At 38.6% G+C, this 24,728-nt stretch overlaps 1 protein-coding gene across 2 annotated transcripts in view; it reads right to left on the minus strand.

Annotated features, from left to right (window-relative positions):
* Window positions 1-1,053: 1,053 nt before the first annotated feature.
* The window catches only part of NEIL3 (nei like DNA glycosylase 3), a 34,606-nt gene continuing 10,931 nt past the window's right edge, over window positions 1,054-24,728 (minus strand). For both annotated transcript variants that reach the window (XM_006197967.3, XM_072950507.1), the window contains 8 exons: window positions 20,072-20,206; window positions 19,557-19,770; window positions 17,234-17,308; window positions 15,509-15,675; window positions 12,973-13,142; window positions 11,107-11,524; window positions 4,849-5,023; window positions 1,054-3,433 (listed from right to left, as the gene is read on the minus strand). In XM_006197967.3, the coding sequence (XP_006198029.1) occupies window positions 3,251-3,433; window positions 4,849-5,023; window positions 11,107-11,524; window positions 12,973-13,142; window positions 15,509-15,675; window positions 17,234-17,308; window positions 19,557-19,770; window positions 20,072-20,206 (1,537 nt within the window). In that variant the 3' untranslated portion in view covers window positions 1,054-3,250. The remainder of the gene's footprint in view (window positions 3,434-4,848; window positions 5,024-11,106; window positions 11,525-12,972; window positions 13,143-15,508; window positions 15,676-17,233; window positions 17,309-19,556; window positions 19,771-20,071; window positions 20,207-24,728) is intronic.

The following is a 24,728-nucleotide window of genomic DNA, read 5'->3' on the forward strand; positions in this document are numbered from 1 at the left end:
GGCTTCTGCCACACCCTCTGCAGAAGATGTCCTAGAAGCACCGGGCAGCCCAGGGATTCACCTTCTGTTCCTGCAGTCAGCACCAGAGGGCCTGATGAGGACCCGCAGGAAGACCAGAATAAAGCAGCCCAGAACTGCACGCAAGGGCTCTAAAAACCATACCGTCCTTGGGAATCAAGCCCATGATGGAAGTCAGAACCTACACACTCAACTAAACAGGATGACTGCATGCTAAAATAGAAGATTTAATAGGATCTACAGTCTCCTAACATAATAACCAAACCACCAGGATACAATAAAAACAGTCATCTCTCCTGCCCCAAACTGGAACGACCACAATCTGCAGGAGAAAAGACACTCAGCTGATAACAGTACTGAGATAAATCAGATACTAGAATTATTTGGCAAGGATTTTAAAGCAGATACCGTAAGACAACTTCTGGAATCAATTATAAATTACCTTGAAACCAATGAAAAAAATGGAAACTCTCAATAAAGAAATAGAAGTTATAAAAAAGAACCCAGTGGAAATTATGGGACTGAAAAATGCAATTATTGAACTAAAAAATTGGCTGAATGATCTCAGTAGTAGAGTGAAAATGACAGAGAACAGAGTCAGTGAACTTGAAGACAGATTGATAGAATTTACTCAGTTTGAATAAGAAAGAGGCAAAAATAGACTGGGAAAAATAAATAGAGCCCAGGGATCTGTGGTGTAATAACAGCCTAAATGATCTTTTGTATCATTGGAACCTCAGAAAGAGAGGAGGGAGAGTGTGGGACTAAAAAAGCCTTCAAAGAAATAGTAGTTGAAAACTTCTCAAATCTGGTAATAGATGTTACATATAAATACACTCGCCTTTTTACAATCGGAGGTAATGCAGAATCACTTCACATAAAATGCAGAAAACGTGCAATCATACAGCTCCTTGACCTCTCCTTATATTCTAGCTGTCACATTATATCTACACACATTATAAATCTCACAAGATGTTATAATTTTTTGCCCTTTAAACAGTCCCATGTATTATAATGAAACTAAGAGACAAAAAATAGTATTTTATATTTATTTAGATATTTTCCATTTCAGTTTCTGTATCACTTCTTGAAGATCTGAATTTCCATTTGGTATCATCCCCCTTCAGTGTTTATTTCAATGAGCATAGTTATAAAGGCTGCTTTAAGATCCTTAGTTGATAATTCCAACATCTTGGCCACCTTGGCATCAGTCTCGGGTGTTTGTTTTTTTCTCTGAAACTGGATCACATTATTCTGTTCTTCTTATGTTGCATAATTCAGACTGAATCCTGAATATGTGACTATGATGTGGTGGAGACTCTGGATTTGATATATTCCTCTAAAGAGTGTTGATCCTTTGTCTCAGCAGGAAATTGGTTTGGTTGGATTCAAATTGCAAATTCTCTTGGGTGACTGATTAAATCTTGGTTCAGTTCTTTTCTCTTTAGTTGCTCTGTGCTGTCTGACCCACACATGTGTTCAGGCGTCAGTCAAGGACATGGGCGGTTTAAACACAGAGGCTCTCCCTTGCGGAGTCTCTTCTGAGATTTCTCCCTTCAGGTGGCTGTGGTTGCCCAGACTGTCTGCTGGCTCTTCAGGCCAGAAAGACTGGGTTGAAACTGACTTTGTTCTGCCCTCAGGATAAAAATTGTAAAAAAATGGGAAATAACTTCTAGCTGGTCTCTCCTTCCAATTTTACCCACCTCCAGAATCTGCCTGCTTTTGTTCACTCTCCAGTATTGTTTTTAATTTTTGTCCAGAATCTAGAGTTGCATTCAGGTGAAGCTTACTCCATAATGGAAGCAGAAACCTCCTTGAGACTTTGATGGGAAATTTCATTAAAACTCAAAATTAATTTTGGAAGAATGGCATTTGTAAAACATTCATGTTTTCAAACAGGATGCTGTTTCGTCTGTCCATCTGGTTCTTTAATGCTTCTCAGTAAAATTTTCTTCACATCAATCCTGCATATTTTGTAGATGTCTCTAAATTTATTATATTGATACCTATTATTTCATTTGCCTATATTTCCTTGTAATTTATCTGCTAATTTTTGAAGACTGGAATTTATGGAAGCCAGCTTTGCAATAGGCCTTTTCCCTTGTTGTTGCACAAATAATACGTAGCTTCCTTCCAAATGCTCACCCTGTGCTTCACATCAGGTCACTAAGATTGTGAATGGTCCTGGTCTATTTCTTGGTCTGCTCTGTAGAGTTACTATTACCCTGTTGGGTGAAGATCACTGACCTTAAGTTGGTTTTAATTCTCTCTCTTCAGTGTAGAGTTCAAACACAGATGGCACGATGGAATATTTTCTGCCCTGGTAATTTCACATGCTGTTAACTTCTAGAGCTCTGCATGGGCCCTTTCGTGATGGAAGAGAAAGGGATTTCCGTCATCCTCCACACTGTCCTTTTATTAATAGATCGAACCAGCTCTGAATGGAATTTTCCACAAACATGCAGAAATGCCTTAAGATTACTGTTTCGCTTTTCTTTCAGGAAGTAATCACACCTGAACCAAATTTAAAAAGAAAAGGGAGGGGAGTTAAAATAAAACTAGAACGATAACAGCACATTAAGCTTTTGCAATAAACTTATCTTAAAAAAATTAACAGATCAGAAAAGTTTAAACCAACTTCTCTTTTAAAGATATGTAGACAACTTCTGTTCTTAAATATTACTTTTATATTCTGAATTCCCAGAGCTCTCCATGAAAATGCATTTGAAGTTATACAAGCGTTTGGCATGCCCCTAGCGTCTAGAACTTGATGTTCGTTGAACAGAATAAAAAAGAGAAAGCATTAATTTCTATAAAGAAGATCCCATTTCTTACATTTCATTTAAAAAAACAAGAAGTTTCTTTAATCATATATCATGAATAGTGATGATATCTAAGAAATTATTCATTACAGACAGAATACATTATTTTATTGTACTGCATACTTCTCCCCCCACAAAAAGAAATTCACTGCTTCCCTGAAGAAATTACAAGAGACTAAGCACATACTAAAAATACTTTATCATAACTAAATGCATTAAATATACATTCTAAATGGCTTATATTATATATTTGATAAAAGACATATGGCATTCATTAAAGCAAAAAAAAAAAGCCATATAATGGAAAGATAGTACACTTAAATGAACAGTTCTCAAATATTGCAATAACTTTACACTTATACACATTTTGAAGAGATTAAATGCTATATATTCTACACAAGGAGATAATATTAGCATCCTGGAATAATGTTGATTCCTGGCCCATTTTCTGCCCACTGGAAAAAATTGCACTGTTTTTCCTTCCCAAGAGGGCACACAAAAAAGTTCCTTCCATTGTTAGGTCCAATCTTCAGCACTGTTCTCATGATGCAGCGTTTGCCATGGTTGCAGAATGGGAAGGACAGATCTGCCCACTGCGGGGAGAAACAGAGATGGCGAAGTTTAGATGGAGGTTAGAATAAGGCACAGGCTAAGCCTAGACATGTATGACTAGCACCAGTGTCTTTGCTGCTGTTGCTGGTCTTTGACACTGTAAAACAAAACACACATCATCGTTCACTGTTGCCCTTTAAAAACCTTATATCCTGTAGGAAGCATCTAACAAATCTGCTTGAATCGCACAGAAAGTTGTCATAATTCCGAGTTTCTGTCTAAAGGCATATTTACAGAAGTTCCTCCACTTTATTGAAAATAGTTGAAAACTACCAGGATCTTGCTGTAAAGCAAATCAACAGCGTTCCTGCTAGAGGTCTGGTTGAGCTAAAGCTATTAAGTAAGACCAAAGATTTGTTACGATTTTAAAACTAAACTTCTTTAGTCTCCTGGGAAAATAAAGAATCCAAAACAGAATTACCTGGACAGATTCCAGGCAGATTCCATTGTTGTATTATTCTTATCCTCATTAATTTTGGCCTAATGAGAGCTACCAAGAGGGCTGTGATACCATGAATATTGCTGTTTCCTCCATGACATGTATACAAGCTTCTGGGGGTGGAGTGCGGGGAATCAGTAAGTTGAGAAGGATGGGGCCCCCTCCTGGGCAGGGGTTAAGTTCTAAAATCATTACCAAACTTTCCCTGGGAAATTCCTCGGGAAGGTGCCACACTGAAGACACGTAACTTCACTCTCAATAAACCCAGCCAGAAAACTTCTGCTCCAGCACTGAAACAGATCAATATTTTCTTTTTCCAGTTACACACCAAATGAAGCAGTTGGGAAAATGTGTTATCTTGGAACCTCAGGCTCACACTGAGGACGCAGTAAGTGAGATCTGACTGAAAGGGCTTCAGACTCCTGTCTCTGGTCACACGTTCATTGCTAGGGACACACGCATAAATTGAAAGGTGTAGAGAATGACCCAGCTCTAAATTGTTACTGTGCATCACTTTTTTAGGTTAAGCTTGCACAGTAGGATTCGCTAAACTTATTGTAAATCCAAGGCATGTAGGGGATTTTTCCCAGGTACCTCCATCAAATGTATAAACTCAAGGTTCTGATGTAATGCTGAAGTTAGGAAGAGTCAGTTTGGATTATCAGCCACCTGGGTAAGTGGCTCAACACCTCTCTGTCTTTATAAACCAAGGGGCAACACTTCCATGCTTGTGGTTACACATATGACATACTCGAATAATCAAATAGCTATCATTTGATTTATTTTTCTTTTTGTGATGAAACTCTTTTAAGTTATTCAACATTCAGGGTTTAGACTGCATGTCAATATGGCTTTTAAATTTAAAGGTAAAACCGGAAACAGATGGCTATTCGTTACATTTTAATAACAGAAGTATTCAGGGACACTAGCGTTAAGCTTGGTAAAGGATACACGTACTTCAAAAAATCCACACTGCGCTTCTCTAGGTAGAGGACACGCATAGAAGTGCCTGCCCTTGTTTTCTCCATCCTTCCTCACCACTCGGAGGACGCAGGGGCGGCCGTGCCCACGGCAGCGAGGTTGGCCAGCATTGGATGTACTTGGACCATCTGTCACGTGAACTTGAAGTTCGCTGTAATGACAAGTTACAAGATAACTGCAGCATGGCAGTGCCAAAAGGGGTCATCTCCAGCACCTCACCCCACGTGGGAACCCTGCCTGACCAAAGAAAGCAGACCACGAAGTGGCCCACGGCCAGCTTTGCACAATTACACCCACTCTTGCTTCTTTTGAATGCTCGGTTTTCCCAGGTAATTCTAACTCACTCCCAACGCTACCTAGTTACCTAAGTTAAATCTAATCTACATTAGGCAAGGAATTTAAATGCCTCAAGAACAGAAACAGCTGACTGGCACATCCAGTCCATCCACAGTTTTCATCTGTGATATTTGGTTCTTTTCTTACTCAGTAGCCTGACAGTGTGGCCATTTTATTTCCCCTAAAATATTCTCAAGTCCCAGTACCCCTTGACCCCCAAAGTAACTAGAGTCACAATCTTCTCTAATTATTTTCTCATCGGTAGCGAACTCTCATCAATGGCTCTGACAAGGCCAAAAGGATCACTCTTCTCTCCTGACCACCTTAAAGACAAGTTTCTACGCTTTTCTTTGATCAAGGCTACTGCAAAAGCTGCAATCATATTTCAGCTGCCTGGCAGGGCAGAAACGTATATTTTTCAAGCAAGTGAGGAAGCTTCATCCTCCCCCACCGTGAGGATCACGAGTGTCTGGGGGTTTAGTCCTGCACACTGTGCATAAGGCCCAGAGGCCGGCCTTCCCCTGTAACTGCACATGTGAAGTTTTCTCTTTGAAAAGGAACTTCATGATTATTTTAATTTTTTTTATATTTTGCATATTTTCAATGCCTGTATAATAGTTTTTTAAAAAATAAACTAACTGAAGAGGAAAAGAGCTCTTATTAATTACAAGAAGTCCTTCCACTTAAGAGCCCTAGTTATACACTTTTTAACGATAAAAAATTTCTTACTTTCTTTTTTTTGGGTTTATTTCTAAAGAACAAAGTATGATTCTTAAGTGATTTTTAAAAGATACTTGTAAATTCCTTCCTTCCTAAATGTCATTCTTCACATACTTGTTTCTATAGTGATGCCTCGGGGCACCCTATCTAATTGAAACGTTCAGAATGTCAGATCTTTTTTCCCCGGTTTTACTGAGATGTAATTGACATACATGAGCTCTTTCGTGATGAAACTGTTTTACACTCATTTATAAAGCAGAAGCTTAAATATGTTGCTTTAAATGGACCCAAACACCCTGATGTCTGGGGTGGACTCACTCACGCCGAGGGCAGTTTCTAAGGCTGTTTGTGCCGCAGGTGTTTGTGGATGAAAGCAGCTGGGGGCATTACTGAGGAAATAATTACAATTAAATATTTCTCCAGCAGGTATTCTGTGGGTATCTTTTTCATGGTGGAGGTGGTGGCTTACATTTTAGCATCACGGGGAAGGTGAGGGGCAGCAGATTTCTCTTTTCCATACCCCCTTCATCTTACCAGCACACCCTCTGCCCCCAAAGAGGCAGTATTAAAACTTTAACTTCAAGAGGTCATGAGAACCAAGACCAGTGCTTAATGGATAATGGGCTCTCAATAAATGCTAATAAACACTGAACATGTTCAATAAACATTGTTCCAATAACACTGAACAAAGATGAGATAAAATTATCAAGATTACTAAGCCCAGGTTTGTCATTTTGAAACGGATATTATTTTTTCACTGATCAATTTATCATGGTTTAACTTATTTTACAGATGGGGTGATTCATTATAAAAAAAAAAACACTGTCTAAAATTTTTTGGAACTAATCAGTCTCATTGAATGCAGATTTTGTAGTTCAGCAGTTATTTCAAGGATTCCAACAAACAGAGGTTAAATGACTCATCCTGGATGGTCCCAGGTGGTTCTGACACCCTTGGGGACTGAAAACCAAAAGGTGGAACCATCAAAGACCTAGAATTGCCAAAGCATTACTGAAGACAAAGAAAGAGGCTGGAGGAATAACTCTCCCAGACTTCAGACAATACTATAGAGCTACAGTCATCAAGACAGCATGGTATTGGTACCAAAACAGACATATAGACCAATGGAACAGAATAGAGAGCCCAGAAATGAACCCACAAACTTTTGGTCAACTCATCTTCGACAAAGGAGGCAAGAATATACAATGGAATAAAGACAGTCTCTTCAGCAAATGGTGTTGGGAAAACTGGACAGCAGCATGTAAAACAATGAAGCTAGAACACACCCTTACACCATATACAAAAATCAACTCAAAATGGATTAAAGACTTAAACATAAGACAAGATACAATAAACCTCCTAGAGGAAAACATAGGCAAAACATTATCTGACATACATTTCAAAAATTTTCTCCTAGAAGAAATAAAAGCAAGAATAAACAAATGGGACCTAATGAAACTTACAAGCTTCTGCAGAGCAAAGGAAACCAGAGATAAAACAAGAAGAAAACCTACGGAATGGGAGAAAATTTTTGCAAGTGAAACTGACAAAGGCTTGATCTCCAAAATATATAAGCAGCTCATACGACTCAATAAGAAAAAAATAAACAACCCAATCCAAAAATGGGCAGAAGACCTAAACAAGCAATTCGCCAAGGAAGACATACAAATGATCAAAAAACACATGAAAAAATGTTCAATATCACTAATTATCAGAGAAATGCAAATCAAAACTACAATGAGGTATCACCTCACACCAGTCAGAATGGCCGTCATTCAAAAATCCAAAAATGACAAATGCTGGAGAGGCTGTGGAGAAAGGGGAACCCTCCTACACTGCTGGTGGGAATGCAGTTTGGTGCAGCCACTATGGAAAACAGTGTGGAGATTCCTCAAAAGACTAGGAATAGACTTACCATATGACCCAGGAATCCCACTCCTGGGCTTGTACCCAGAAGGAAATCTACTTCAGGATGACACCTGCACCCCAATGTTCATAGCAGCACTATTTACAATAGCCAAAACATGGAAACAACCTAAATGTCCATCAACAGGTGACTGGATAAAGAAGATGTGGTATATTTATACAATGGAATACTACTCAGCCATAAAAACCGACAACATAATGCCATTTGCAGCAACATGGATGCTCCTAGAGAATGTCATTCTAAGTGAAGTAAGCCAGAAAGAGAAAGAAAAATACCATATGAGATCGCTCATATGTGGAATCTAAAAAACAAAAACAAACAAACAAACAAAAACAAAGCATAAATACAGGACAGAAATGGACTCATGGACAGAGAATACAGACTTGTGGTTACCGGGCGGGGGGCGGGGTAGAGGGTGGGAAGGGATAGACTGGGATTTCAAAATTGTAGAACAGATAAACAAGATTACACTGTATAGCACAGGGAAATATACACAAAATGTTATGATAAATCACAGAGAAAAAAATGTGACAATGAGTGTGTATATGTCCATGTATGACTGAAAAATTGTACTGAACACTGGAATTTGACACAACACTGTAAAATGATTATGAATCAATAAAATGTAAAAAAACAAAAAAACAAAAAAACAAAAAAAACACTGTCTAAAATTTTTTGGAACTAATCAGTCTCATTGAATGCAGATTTTGTAGTTCAGCAGTTATTTCAAGGATTCCAACAAACAGAGGTTAAATGACTCATCCTGGATGGTCCCAGGTGGTTCTGACACCCTTGGGGACTGAAAACCAAAAGGTGGCCCAAAACCGTGTATGAGGTATCAGTACTTGACTGGATTAGAGGGGGAATTTGGCAACCCTGACGGCAGCAGACCCAAGAAACTGTTAGTGATTTTGCTCTTTTCATTTCACTCATCTACATAAGCCTTCGCGTCAGCTCAGAAAAAACTTCAACCTAAAAACACACGCTGCATTCTTTGAAAAGGTGTCACTGTGTTTTGCTCTGTATTTACAATAATTGGATCAAAGATTTAGTACTGTGTCTAACAGTCATTCTTAACTGCTTAAAAATGGGTTCGACTATATAATTTATAATCCAGTAGCTGGGTAAAATTCAAGTATATCTAAAGACCAATCTGAAAATATGCCTCATCAACATGGCACGTATCATGCAGTGATGAGATCAGTAATTAAGAGAACAAAAGGCAAATTAATTACCATATAATTATTAAAGAAAAAAATGAACTGGCTCTAAATTCTCTGAGTGGACCACCTGCTTTAATCGTATTATGTTGTGAGCTTCTGCGTGGCATCCTGTCCACAAGATGAACGCTGTAGCTGCCAGACAAGGAGAAAAATGAAATAAATGACAGTAATTTGCAATTTATTCCTTGTAAAGTAGCTGGGTGCAGAAGGGCTGCTGGGTGAATGTATTTCATCACTTGACATTTATTCTGCTAGTTGATCTTGATTGATTTTAGAGTCTCAGTCCTGGGGTTCTTATATTCAACACATACACACACGGCAGCGTTCCTAAGTAATGCTGTGTGCTGTGATTAATCATATGACCCTATTACTAATTGCTTATGAGGAAATCATTTAAATTTAAGGTTACGTTAATGTTTTTTTAAATCCCTAATTCATTAGTTAAATTGCCTGAGATTTTCTACAAAGCACTAAGGAAATAAAAATATGCCAAGATACTTCATCGGAGCACAACGAAAGCCACAATATTTTTAACTGATCACATCTGTGTCTTTCCACTTAAGCTACACAACAGAAAAGGCTGTTCAAAAATGATTTTCCTACAGGATGGCCTCCCCACTCAGACACTCTCAACTAGCTCCTTCATGAACTTGCATCATGAGACATTAATTTGGGTTAAAGTGAAAAGGCAGTATACTGACCCAGGCAGTTAAAAGTTTGCCCCACCCCCCATAGCTTACATTCAGATACCCATCATTTATACGTATTGTGAACAAAAGTCAAACCAGTTATTATAAATGATTATGAACACATTTTTTTAAAAAATCAAGGATAAATCATTAAGATTAATGGTAAATTTAAATTTCGGATGGGAAACATGGGATGAAAACATCCACTGACCAAAAACTATCTCTGAACTGTTAGGAAATGAGCTTTGAGGATTCTCAGAAGCTGGTCCAGGCATGTACACCAGTGGTCCCTCACCTCGCTGCCCAAAGGAGACTCTTTCCATCAGCAAAGACATAGCTCATCAGAGGCGAAGCCAGAAATCAGAATCCCTAGTGAGATTACTTCAGATCCCTTCCCAGTAAGTCTTCCTCTGTGTCCCACTGGCAAGAGAAGACACAGGGGAAGACGACTCCTCACCTTCCCTTCATTCAGAGATACTGGATATACAGCGCCTATTTCCTGAAGGACAAGACAATTGTGGAGTGAAGTCTCTCCCTGGTGGAGGCATGCTGTCAGGTGTGAGAGGACCAAGGGACTGAACAAGGTTGGGGAGAATTACCGACAGAGTTCCAGGAGCTGCTAGTAACCATTAAGGAACAAGGATGACATTGCTTATTACAATGTCTATATCCCTAGAGACAGTAATTAAGGGTCTTTGCCTGAACGTGTAGCTGGTAGTCCCATAAAACATATCTGGTCTGGTAGTATTCAGCAATTGGAATTATAATTTTAAAATTTCAGATCTGAAAGATGTACACATGCTCTTTTCCTTTTTGGTTTGAAACAATGGCCACCATCCCCCTTAGCTGTCTGAAATAGAGCCACTTTCTTTAGCAGAAATGTCACTACAAGGATCTCAGATCCCTTTCTGTAGAACAGAAGACATTTACTAAACTGCTATGAATGACAGTTTCCCTTTCAGAAGAAATATCTTTCATAGAAGAACTAACTTAAAACTGCTAGCAGTGGAGACTGATAACCAGTAAGATTATGGGGGATTTAATCATTTTTCTTTATACTTTTCAATATGTTCCCAACATTATGTATTAAGCGTGTATATGGTTACAGTCAGAAAAGACCCCAACTTTTTACAGGTGTAGGAAATCCTTTTTCATTCCCTTCCCTTCTCTAACACTAAAAGCTGGAGGAGGCAAGAGACACAAATTACTGCAGTAGTCCTTCCAGGTTTGATTTACATTTCCAAAATCAACTCAGCTTCTTTAGCAAGGGATGATTTTTCTGCATTCTTAAAACTTAGACGCAAGTATCTTCCCAAAATCAAGGTTGGAAGCCTCATACCTGATAGAAAACCCAGGGTTGCACCTTTTGTGGTCTGGTGATGAGGACTGGGTTGTTTTCATTTTTTTATTTGCTGGACTAAATAACTGAGACTGAGAGCAGACCGTCGGTGACAGGTTGACTTCGTTAGACAGTTGAGTTTTATAGTTCGTTCTCTCCTTGGAGGGGGGCGGTGTGTCACTGAAACAAACAGCAGGAGGAGATTCTGGAAATTCCCCAGCTGGTGTCTGGTTTTGGCTTTCTTCTTTTCCCAAAGCTCTGGACATATTGCTGAAATCAGTCAAGACAAGGGTTGTGGTTCCAAATGCAGTTCTCCTGTTGATCTTCACTTCTGTACTCGGTTTTCCAAAACGATTACAAGGGTATTTGACTAAGTAGTTCAAGGCCGTAGGATTCTCTTCATTCTTGAGTACTGAATCTGGAAAGAGACCAGTAATTCTGCAGTATTTCCTTACACATAATGTATTGACGATTTGAAACATCTTTTCATTTGATTAAAACATTTAGTTCATAGATTACAGTGGCCTAATGTACGGAACTAATAATGCAAAGTAAGCTGGGGCAATTCAGAATTAACCATCTTCTGATTAGGAAATAAAGTATTCTATAAAGTGCAAATTTTCAACAACTTACTGGGACTCAGAGGTGGGTTTAACAAAGATTTGTATTTGCTTTGTATTACGTTCAAGCATTTAAAGATTATTCAGGTGTCAGTTTTGTAATGGGCCAAATATTAAGGCAGTGGTAATTACGAAGTGACACAGATCAGCAGTTAAGAGCCTGTGCCTAGATGATCAGGAATGGTTCTGTGAATGACGAGAACCGATGAAAGGCTTATCAGAAATAAGTAAAGATGAATCACAGAGACTTAACATTTATTACATGTGTTTCAACAAAGCATCCTAGGCTTTTGGAATCTGTATTGTGATTTATTCTAAATTGCAGCTAAGATATATGCCTTTCATCCTCAGAAAAAATGACGAGAAAATATTAAGGAGATGTGTAAAGGCATTTCACAATGTCTACATAAATGTGGACATCTAAGATTGTGGCTTTCTGAGGGCTCTCTGTTGAATGAGACTGAAGAGGGAGGGACAGAAATAGGAGACACAGTCCCTTCCGCTACCAGCAAAGCTGTACCAGGGGTGATGCCCACCCTTCTGGCCCAGAGAACAAAACACAATATGACAGCTCACACAATGCGGGGTCCAGAAGTCAAGGAGCGACTTTCTCCTCTCTAACTGAAGAAAGAAGGAACACTTTGCGAACACAATGGAAGCCACATCAATGGGACAGTTCTTAATCACAGGTTTCCTCTGAGGTTTTGCATTCTCTGAACGCGTGAAATTGTGAGCTATAAAGAGTTATTTTGAAGGATTTCAATGAAATCAGTACAATTGTCTGGGTAAAGATTTTAATAACAAGGGGTAGGAGGGATAAAGAAGAGAAAGAATTCAGCATTTTTCTATTCCACCTGCAGAGATATTCTTACAGAAATCCTCCCTTTCAATTTATGAAACACTTGGACTGAATAACAAACTCAAAAGTTGCTGAAATCTGCATAAAACAAAGCTTTATTGAATAATTCATTAGAAACAGTAGAGAACAGATGTGATCATCTCAGTTTTTTGAGATACAAAGGCACACACTCTTTTAGCACAAGCATGTTTTCCCTCTCTGTTAAAAAAAAAAGTGCTCAACAGAATTATTAGCATGGTTTACATGCAAAGGCTGGCAATTCGTTTAAACTTTTCAGAAAGAAAGCATTTCATTTAGTTATGAAATATCAAGATGGAACAAGATAGATACTTGACTATACGATTAACCCTCTTTGAAATGAAATGAACTCAAAATCAATAGTCTTACCAGCATGCCTCGAAGCCAGGCAAGCATCACATGCCTCAGAAGACGGCTTATTTATTAGTGTACAGACCTCACACGTCCATTGTTCTTCAGACTTCCGAGCCACACAGTCCATGAGGGGATCCCCTCTGCTAAATGTCCAATTGACTGTAGTGTTTCTAGTTGGCAGCGTGCTATAAAAGAATTTTTAAAGGTAATCATTAACACTTTTATTCTTGTCTTGTTCTTATACATTCTGGGTTTATTTTAGAAACAATTTCAGAACCATTCATACCCAAACACTACATGTTTCCTATGGCTTAGAAGTTCTATCTAACTTGGAATAAAATGTTTTCACTTGGGCTCTGCTGATTGCTGTTAAAGACAGAAATAACAAAAGATTTAATTGAGAGTCAAAGAATTGTGGTTTTTTTCTTTTTAAAACCAACTAAAAATATTTGATATAGCTGCTAGGGAACATTTTCTCAACTAATGTTTTCAGTAAGTGGGACTCTGCCCAGTCAAATCTAAAATATCTTTATTCAACCAAATTAGGGAGGAAGAAAGTTATACAGAAATTAGAGCACTGAAAGTAAACATGAGGAAAGTTTTACATTGACTTCGTGTGCTTCTAGAATTTCTCCACAATACCTACTAGGCACTGTATTAATTAGTTGATCTATAATCTGTAATGATGAAAAAAGATATCTACACTTGTGTTACTTCCCTCCAGATAAAACTGCTTCATGTTGGATGTCTAATTAATAGGTTAGTAAGCAAACCATAAAATGGACCCTGATTTTTGGCCACAACCATAAATCAAGAGTCTCTACCTGGAATTCTTAATTGGCTCTTTGTTGTTACACGAAATGCCTTTCTAAAGCCCTGATTTGGTCCCGCTCCTCAATATGCGGCTTTGGGTCTGCAGAGCACATCGCGTGGTTAAGCCCCGACAACAGTGTTGTGGGTTCCTTTCATGATTCCAAACACTGACACTGAAGAAAGCTCCTTCGGTAAAGGCTTTTGTATCTTACATTTCAGAACATGAGTTCTTTGACTTTCAAAGGTAGCCTTGTCGTAACATTTTGCTCCTTACGTATAATTATACCAGGTTTTAAATTCAGCCTTGTCTGGTAAAATCATCAACAGCGTAAGAAACTGTGAAAGTAAGACATCTCATTATGGTTCTTTCATCTTTACTTACCTTGACTTCTAATGCCACTCGTGACTTCTTATTTCCATGGAGCCCCAGACCTCGTGTAGAATTTGTTTACTTGACCTAATCCTTGCCCTCCACTCACTTACTCTGAGAGCCAGCATCATGCATTTATTCATAATTAAGTAAACGCAATTTAAATCACCTATGGATTTTCAGTGTGCTCCAACCTTTCACCACTCTTGTCTTCTATCCTATAAACTTCGTTAACCACAAGGGGATATTGATTGTTACATACAGCAGCTTTGGAAGCATTTTTTTTCCCCTACTGCTCCATTTCTTCACCACCTACTAACAAATTCTTTCCAATTTCCTCTTGGATGTGTAGTAGGTGTCTCAAACTTAACACGTCTTTAGAAGGCAGGATAACAGCATCCCAAAGACAGCAGGTCACAATACCAGGAAACTGTAAATGACACTTTATAAAAAAAGAGGATCTCTGTAGACTGAATTAGGGATCTCGACATGGGGCGATCCCTGGGTGATCTCTTAATCCAGATACAAGTGTGCTTGTAAGAGAGAGGCAGAGGGAGATCTGACACACACAGAAGGTGAGAAAGCAGTGTAACCAGAGGCAGAGACTGGAGTCACACGGCCACAAATGGAGGACTGGCTCCTTTATATTGTTAATATTTTGCTCAGCCTTCCCCAAAGGGACCTATGGCCTCTTACCAGGGTAAGTGCACACTGGGGACAAGGAGATCATCAAACCTTTGGGGACTACTAGACACTGGTTATTAACTGACAGTAATTCCAGGAGATTCAGTCTCTATCAGTCAGGCTTCGGCTTGTGGAGGTCTGGTGATCGGTGGGGGTTTCAGCTCAAGTTCATCTCCCAGGGGGTCCCGGAACCCATCCTGTGGTTACTTCCCCAGCTCTGGAATGCACAGTGGGAATAGATTTACTCAGCCACTGGCTCAGTCACCACGTACAGGTTTAATAAGTAGTCGGTTGTTTCCCCAACACGGCATGAATTCTGTAAAGAGAGCTTGCTTATGTTTTATAATATTATTTCTAAATAAAGCAATCAGTTTTGAAGTTGGTTGCATTTTTCCAATTATTGACTAAACTACCCCTCCTGGTAATCACTTTACAAATGAGATTAAAGCGAAAGCCTGGATATTAACCTTAAAGAGATTTTCTACTGAGTTTAGGAGAGGTCCATCAATCATCTTCAGCTCATTCTGGTTTTGGGGCGATACCATTTACTGTTTCCTTCCGAGGGTTCAAAGACTTGTGAGTGATGTTCTGCTCTGAACAGCCTGATAGTTATTCAGTTATGTTCTCTTATTAATAGCTTTTTATTTAGAGAAGTGGGGCAAACAGATACTTTAGATTTCTCACCATATGTCAACGTGTTGAGGATCTTCTTTCTGACAGTGAGGACAGAAATATGTCATTCTGTTATTCTCCCCTAAGCGACACACAGTTATTCTACTGCAGCACTGACCACAATTAGGACGCTTGTAAACCTTATAGTGTTTGGAGATAGCAGATCCAGCTTTATGGCACTGAAAACAAACAACATTATAATGTTATCTACAAAACGCTGTTCACGAGCCAAAGTTATATTCCTGAAAGTCATTTCTGAAAATGATTTGTTAAAAATTTACATATGTTTGTACATATGTTCACATAATCTTTTCTCTCATCTGAGAAAATGGTATTGACAAGATTTAGCAATATTTGTCAAATAAGATTTGGGTGAAATAATTAAGTCATTATTTTATAACTTATTAGTATTCAAAATTGTTCTTTCCATGACTTTACCCTCTTATCTAAATGGGATATAAACGTTCTATAATTTAAAATGTCTTTCATGCTTTTAAGGTTTTTATAATTAGACATAATTATGTGGTTATGAGGAAAAGACTAGATTAGCTTTAAATCTGATTATTTTTAGAACACTGAAGCTGCTCACTTTGTTTCAAGAGCGAAAAAATTTATTTCTAGGGGGAAAACTTAACAAGATTGTCTTCTTTGTTGAACTGAAAAGGGATGGTGTTTTGTTTTTAATCTTTACAGATTCACTGAAAAAGGAAAATTCGAATGCCATTCTAGCAGAGAGCATGCTCCATTCTGGTATAAGTTCTGTTTCAAAAGACATGGATATCCTCTGTCACAGCTCCACTCTGCTCACCTACATGTAAAGCTCCTACAAAGAGAATGTTTGGGATTTATATCAGCAGTGTGAAAATTTAAAAGCCCAGAAACATGGCTTGCCATATATAAGCTGAAAATTACATAAAAAACTGATATTGATTTAAGCAAAGTATTGAAATGGCTAACAACCTGGGCAGAAAATGAGCAGAAGTCTGGGAGAACAGGTGCGCACGTGTAACACCGGAACAGCTACAGATACTCAGGGTTGCTATGTAAACCAAGAGGCTCATTAACAGTTTAGGCCAATTAATGAAGAGTCTTACAATGCCAGACTTTCTGACAGTAAAAATAAACATTTTGATAAAGAAAATGGACTGTAAAGAAAAAAAGACATTTATGATACTTGGTTTAAAGATAAACTGTGTCTATTGCACATATATGTATGTGTATATGCATATATACAACGTTCAAAATTTACAGTTTAGTAAGGACATATTCTCAAAACAGCCTCTGTGGTAGGTAGAGAAATATTATCATCCCATTTCACAGATGAAGAAACTAAACCTACATTAAGTTACCTAAATAACATTAACAACAGAGGTGGTACGTGGCAAATTCTGATTGAAGTGAAGTCTATTTACTCCAAATTCATCTATTAAGTCTCTGCCTCTAGGCTTTCTGTATTTTAATTTCACATGTCCAAAAATAGAACAAGAGTCTAAGTAACAGTTAATATAGCTGCTCCCCAACTTGATATAGATAATCTAATATAATTATAGTTAGACAAGTTTGGGCTGACCTATGACCCCAAATTTCAAGATGTTAATTATGTCCGCGTCACTCTCCCTTCTTGTACCTCTACGCTCTTACCACTAGATGGCTACATACAGCCTTCACATTTTTGGTGCAATCAAAGGGAAATAATTGACATTTCACATAGTTGAAAAAAATTTTTTTTGCTCTTACCCTGTAAAAAAGAATGCTGAAATCACGTATCATTCTCACAAGGTGATGGGTCTGTTCATCTGTTAACTGACAAACCTTAAAATAGAAAAATGACTCAGGATAGTTTCAAAATTTGCTCATTACTGTAGAACATAATACCACAGGCCAGTTCTATCAAGAGAACTGGAACCAGATTTGAAATAGACGCATCTCTTTTAGAACTTGTATAATCTATTTAGTGTCATTAATAGTGTTTTCATTTTTAAGTGATTGTACTACAGACAAAAAATACCATTCTTATTTATAAATTTAAATTCTAAATTCAAGTATTTATTGGATATCTATTCTGTACCAGACATCTTCAGAGTCCCAGCATTGCCCATCATTGACCCTGAAAAGTCTTGCTGGATTTTCAGAAAAAGAAAAAAAAAAAAAAAAGGAAAGGAAAAAGAAGGAAAAAAAACAGCAGGAAGGGAGGGAAATAGGCACAAGAGTAGATGGCCAGCAAGGTCACTCTCAAGCTTTAAAAAGACATGAATTTATATACATGCATTAATGCTAAAGTACTTGTGAACACATGGGAGAATTCAGAAACAGACCTTACTGAAGAATTTTGTGACACAACCTAACACAAGTCCCAGGGTTACCCTTGCAGAATCAATTATCATTTGGCACATGGAGCAATAGTAATTCCAGAAGAAATTCTACCTGATGACATACCTTTGTTGTGTGTATATGAGCACGTATGTATATCTATATTACAATAAAACAAGTTTATCAGGGACTATAAAATCTAAAACTGTCCAGTCGACAAAATCTTTCTAAAAGTATTACATATTTTTTGATTTATTTAAAGCTTAGAACATATATACTTCTTAAACTCATTTATTTCTTACCACTTTTTATATACTATATTCAATCACACCTTGACATACTAAACTGTACTTTTTCAATAATTGTGCACGTGCTTTTAGGGGGCTAATAGCTAAACTTCAAAAATGTCATTAAGTTTTAAACTGCCAAGCATCATGGACAAATGATCTTTTACTAGATGAACAGCTGGATGGATGTTAAAAAGTAAGTTGTCAGTTTATCAAAGATATTAACAATGCTCTGGGTGACAGTACTCTGGGTTTGTTTTTTCAAAAATACTCTCCACAGAAGTCCAGGTGATTTTAAAAAGCTCATAAGCTCATCCTTCTTAAAATTCTGTTTCATTTCCCCCATATTACAGAAATCTGACTAGCTTGTTCCAAGCATGAAAAAACAGAACCTGATCTAGAGCAATTATTAACTGGTTTCTTTTAAAACTTATTTCCTACTGATTTGGATTTTGCAAAAACTATCTCGGAAGTAATTCCACAAAATAAATAGGTACCTTTGGAGTCATGCAAGAAATGGTGCTGTTAGTAGAGACTAGTTGGGTCTATAAGGTAAGCTTTCTTCCCTGGAAACTAAAAAATCCTTCTACCTGGGTTTGGGTTCTAACCGCTCTGACCTTCTTACAATTTGCTCCTATTAATTACCATTCTTTTTTTTTTTTTTAACAATTTTAACCTCTCCATCTCTGTCAGTTTTTCCTTCGTCAGCATATAAAGAAGGTAATGCTTCTCCAGTTGAAGAACAAGGGGAATAACACCAAAAATCCAGCTCTTGTCCTGACTTCTCTCTCTCTCCAGCAGTCTAACATTTTCCCTTTGCTCCAATCAAAGCTATTTTAACAATTACTCTACATTGTGTTTCCATTTCCTCACTGGATCACTTACTCCTTAGTCCCTGCTACCTGACTTCCACTGTTACTGTTCCACCAAAACAGCATTTTCCCGTGTCACGAACAGCTACAAACAGGAATACAAGAGTGTGTGTAGAGTGTGAATTTAACATGCTGGATACAGAAAGAAAGCTTCGAGCTTAGTTCATACGTTGAACAAGTATTTCTTTAATGCCTTCCATGTGCCAGACACTGTATTCTAGATGCCTGGATACATCAGTGAACCAGACACCTCCCTCATAAAAGACTGCATTCTAGCAGGGGAAGACATATTTCAACAACATACATCACAAGTAAATGTTAGGTTATATTTGAAAATGATCAATGGTATGGAGAAAATAAAAAGCAAAGCAAGTTATGGAAGACTGGGAGGATGACGTGGGCAGCGGGGCTGCCCACAGCAATTTTAAATGGAGTGGTCAGGGTTGGCCTCACTGAGTTGACGTGAGCCAAGACACCCGAAGTCTGTTTGGGGAGAATGTGTTACTGCAACTCTGATTTCAGTGTTCCATGTCGGTCCCTTCACACTGTTTAAAAATACAGAAATCATTTAAAAAATTACTTAAAACTTACCTTAACAGCTGGGTGGAGACCACTGTCAAAGAGAGCTTCATTTTTGATGATGTTTCCTACCCCGGGCAACACTTTCTGATCCATTAACACATCACAGAGCATCCGTCCTTTCTGCTTTTTAACTTCACTTTCTGCTCTTGAGAAACTAAATTTAGGTGAGCATACATCTAATTCTTCCATCATTCTTATCCTCTGTTGGCTTTCTGTTGAGCTTCTATAGAAAGGAATACAGAACACATTAATCATGTGCCTGGTTACAGTCCAAAAAGTGTCAGTGAAAATGAGCTTTGATACAAATATAAACACTTTATGTTAATCAGCAGATGAGTTATACAGCCAAACAACAAACACCCTAACAAACTATGTTATTCGAAGGCTCTTAAAATGAGGTTTTAGCAATTTTAAACCAGTTTTGAAAATGTTATGGATTTCCACATGGGACATCCCAAACTTAACTGCAGAACCAACAACTTCGCAGTTTTCCAGCTGAAGTACTTTTTCCTTTAATTTTTTACCTGATTTCTAAAGATGAGTCAAAGAAACAAATCAGATCTGTGGTGAGCTGCACTTCGAAAACAGGAGAAACTCCATTTTTACTTTTAGATTCAGGTGGGTTAATCACGAGGAAGCCTTTCATTCCAAAATGAATCCTGGAACAAAAGCAAGCCCATTTTTGAGTGGCAGAAAGTATATCACACATCAAATTTCTGTTCCTTCACCACACTTTTTGGATTAGAAGCAAAGAAATGTTAGTCACAACAGACACGTCAAGGGCACAGAATGGTAGCTAATGTTCTATATTTTTTCATATTTTATACATATATATTATATATATATATATAAATGGCTTTGTAGTCTTATAAAACTAGATGTGGTAATCAATTTTCAACCCACAAATAAAATTCCTAGGGAAATAATAAAGTCCTGCCAACAAGCCCAAGAAAACACACCCGTGTTCCCTTTTCTTGTCAGATGAAGTGTCTTTTATTCAGGGAACAGCCTACTGTCTCTCAGCTTTTTCTCAGACTCAAAGGCTTGGGGTCAGATAAGGCTAAATGTAAATTGCCTATAGTTGGTGTTTTGATGAAATCCACAAAGCCACCAACATTCACATCCTTTTTTCTAGCAACAGTGGACTGGAAATGTTTACCTCTTCCAAAATGAGATCCACAGGGTAAGATACTTACTCTTTTCCACCCCCCTGCTTTGGGGTAACAAGATGAAATAATTTTTTTTTTTGCAAAAGTTTTTGTATGAAAAGACAACTTTTAAGTCAAAAAGCGATTGTCTTCAATTTTCTTAGTTTCTTGCTACCTTTATATGTATTAGGAAGTGGGGATTTATAAATATTTACAGTTAACTTGAAAGCCACGATGCAGTGATGAAAAATTCATAGCCTTTCAGTTTTTATAGGGTTGATTAGCATGTCCAGTTTAAAAAAAAAAAGTGGTTTTGTGAGACCGCTGATGATGAAGATCAGAAACGATTCTCAGGATGAAATACCGCATTCTCCCTTTCAAATCCTTCTCCTTATAGCTTTGTTGAGTTAATAAATATGGCTCTTTTGGCAGCAAATGTTACTGCTCTGTGCTTCTAATTCTGAAGCACCGTGTTATAGTATTGTACAAGGTTAACCAGTCTAACTTTAAAAATGTGCGTTTTAAACTCTGTGTGCCCTATTATCAATCACGAATGCATTTAACATGCCCCATCGTTCTTGACAGGAAAAATGTGTGCCTGTAAGTACTCCATAATTTAGTTCATGGAACCTCAGCCCTAGTGAAAGGTGTACAACTGTCATGCCCAGAAGCCATCACACCTGAAATCTTTTCAGCTGCATGGCCCATAAAGCAGATTCTAAATCACCTTCTATAATGAAAGTGCATCCACATAAAAAAATCTCAAAGGTTAAGACCCAATTCAAATTCAGGACTAGCCCCAGTAAGAACCCTGAACCAAATAGGTATGCCTTTTTCAGTCTTAAAAATCTTTCTAGAGGGAAATATGTATACAAATAATTATTTTATAGCAAATATTCTTTTTACTTATTTTATTTTTATGAAATAGCAAAATATTATGATAATCAAGCCCCAATAAACCAGTAAGTTTTGTGTTTATTTTTTGTTAAGTACCCTTTATCTTAAATTAAGAAAAACATATCAGTATCATAAAAAATTTTGAGGCACAGTAAATTCCTGTATTGTTACAATAATTGGCATACTGGTCTTTTATAAACCAGGACATACGTCCATATTACACTTGCATTCAAGAGTTCAATTTGCTTTTCAAGATTCCTCATTATAATCAATCTAGTTTCGGAAAATTTTCTTAGGTCCTTATTTCTATCTCTTGATCCACTCAAGCTCCCTCCGCCCCAATCCCACTGGCTACCTGAGCTCACTCATTCTGCATTTGACTCTGCCTGCCAGCTGTGGCGCATCAGGCCCACCCTTGGGTGGTCACTGTCCCCTTCTCAGCCCCATGCTTTTCACACAGTTGATTCAGGAATGGACACCGAGTCAAGCTGGAGTCATCAGAGTTCTCCTGACAAATTTATTTGGGACACAGAGAGATCAGCTTCTCGTCAGGACTGGGAGGTCTATTATGGGCGCTCTCCATGGTAACACTTCCCGACATGGGCACCAGGAAAGCCAAGAGAGGCCCGTCTGCAGAGGCAGACCACGCAGACTCCAGTGAGGAACAGAATTAAGAAATACAGAGCGTCCTCATAGTGTTTAGTCTTTGCTTCCAGTTCTACCTGAAGCCTGACTGCACTATCTTTAGGTCATAAGACACCCATATTCTTACAAGAAATAATCACTGAACTTGTTTGAGTTGGGCCTCTGCCACTCGCAACCAAAGTTCTCATCTGAAAGTTATGTCCAAACTAAAAAGTGAAGTGACAGTAAGAAAATTCCTTCACGTAGAAATAACTGCCTATAACAGATCAATAAATAAGACCTGATACTGTTTGGAACATCCGCCACACTCTTCCCAGCTTCCACTATCAGAATAATCTGAACATCCTTGAGCAAAATGAACAGCACCAACAATGGTGCTGTCACAGGCTCAGATTAACGACAACGGCACATTGCAAATAAGGCAGTGGCTTATGAAAATTGTCAAATGCCCTCCCAGAAGTGCCACATAAGCAGCAGACTGTAAAACAGTTTAACGTAAACATTGTAAAATGGACATGGGGAATTCAAAGAAAGAGGTTAGAAAAACAGACAGGGACACAACCGTGTTGAAAAAGGAAAAAGGAGTTCTGCTTCTGCTTAGGATGTAGATGCTAAAAGTAAATATGGATCCTGCCCTAACAAGGAGAGAAAAATCACAATATTTACAAAATAATACATTTCCTTGAGCCCACGAGAGACATGAGGTTGCGGGCAGCCAGGTGAAGTACATTGCAGAGTGGCAAGCCCCTGTCCCTCTGCGGAAAGACAGACAAGTTGTTCCGTCTGGGGCAGAGTACAGGCCAAAGAGACAGCTACCGTAAATATGGATAAGAAGAAAACAGTTAATATTTTCAACAAACTTTTAAATACTGATTGCGGCTTGGTTGACAGCTGAGAATCCCTGGAGCTCCAGACATGAAAGTACGCCCTCCTTGGTAAGCTCCTTTCCACAGGCATCCACAAGTTAGCTGCACTCAAGAAAGATGCAAGTCATGGCAGGGGACCTGAACGAGCCACCTTTGCTGGCTTGGCACCTGTCTGCATGAAACCCTGTCTCTTTGTTTCTTGAATGTGTCTCTTAAATGAAGCAAAAGCCTTAGAAAGTCTTAAGCCCCTATAGCTGAGGGAGAGGTACAAACAAAAAGCTTGAAGGAGTCACAGGAAACTTCCTTCTGCAAAGGAGGTCCTGCCCTGAGTCACGAGCATAAGCAGCCTGCCACTGGGGAGGGCAGGAAACCCTTCTGCTCTCAGGCCCAGGCCAAGTGCACTGCTGTTAAAGACGAGCAGAAGCCAAAGCCACCTGTCTCCAGGGGCGAGGCGGGGAGTCAGCTTTGGCACAGAATCCTGCAGTGACGGGAAGTGACATCAGCTCCCACCAGCAGAGAAGAAGGAAACTCACTGCCACCTGAGACCACCCACACACGGAGGAGCTTGGCTGCCTCAGGGAGGAGGGGCAGGAGCCCTGGGAAAACTGCAGCCCTGGGTCCACGTGCTCAGGGCCTGCCCAAGATGAAGGCTGGCCCAGAAGAAACCAGAAGCTCCATCTTCCCCGTCATGAATCTCTCACTGAGTAACAGGCCGTTACGGTGGTGCCCATACAGGAAACAAAGGAAAGGCGATAAAGAAATTTTTCCATACAAAGACTTCTGATCTACATCATTTTTCTTCCAAAAATATAAACCTTTAATCTTAAAAGCAAAGAGAAAAACAGCAAAGAAAAACAATAAAACAAAAGACCAGGGGGAGGGTATAGCTCAGTGGTAGAGTGCGTGCTTAGCATACAAGGGGGTCCCAGGTTAAATCCCCAGTACTTCCATTAAAAATAAACAAACAAATAAATAAATAAGCCTGTTACCTCCTCCCACCAGAAAAAAAAAAGAGCTTAAAATAAAAAAAAAAAAAGAAAATGTTAAAATAAATAAATAAAACAGAGGACCAAGGATAAGGAATTGCTCTATGCAGATGCTTGGCTTATGCAGTATATATGTACGGGCTGAATGTGAGTTATAAGCAGCGGTCTACCACTGGGGGAGGTGGGGGACAAGAGTGTAGAGAGATTCCCTTGTGTCAGGAACGTGCAGGGTCTGCTAAAAGCTGAGAGTGAAGTAGAAACACAGAGAAGCCAGCCCCAGCCACACCACGTCACGTGTGAGGCACGCAGGAGCAACAGCAGCTGACGTTTTTGAAGCTGCTGGTGCATCAAAGGTGTGAAGACACAGCAAAACCTAACCAAGCTCAACTACCCACTAGGCTCACTCAATCCCCCACACGAATGACCTGGCAGTAGAGGCATCACTATTTCCAGGCTTAGACATTTAACTTAGTCTCTGTTGCTCTTTGAAATGTGATAACTGGGATTCAAAACAATATTATGACAATTAAAAAAATTAGATAAAAAAAAACAAACCCATGTCAAGAGCAAAAGCCCTCATCAGAATCAGACCTGAAGATGTCCCAGATGCTAAAACTGTGAGGCAAGTAATTTAAAATC

The sequence above is a fragment of the Vicugna pacos genome, chromosome 26, assembly GCF_048564905.1.
Source record: "Vicugna pacos chromosome 26, VicPac4, whole genome shotgun sequence".
Taxonomy (NCBI): domain Eukaryota; kingdom Metazoa; phylum Chordata; class Mammalia; order Artiodactyla; family Camelidae; genus Vicugna; species Vicugna pacos.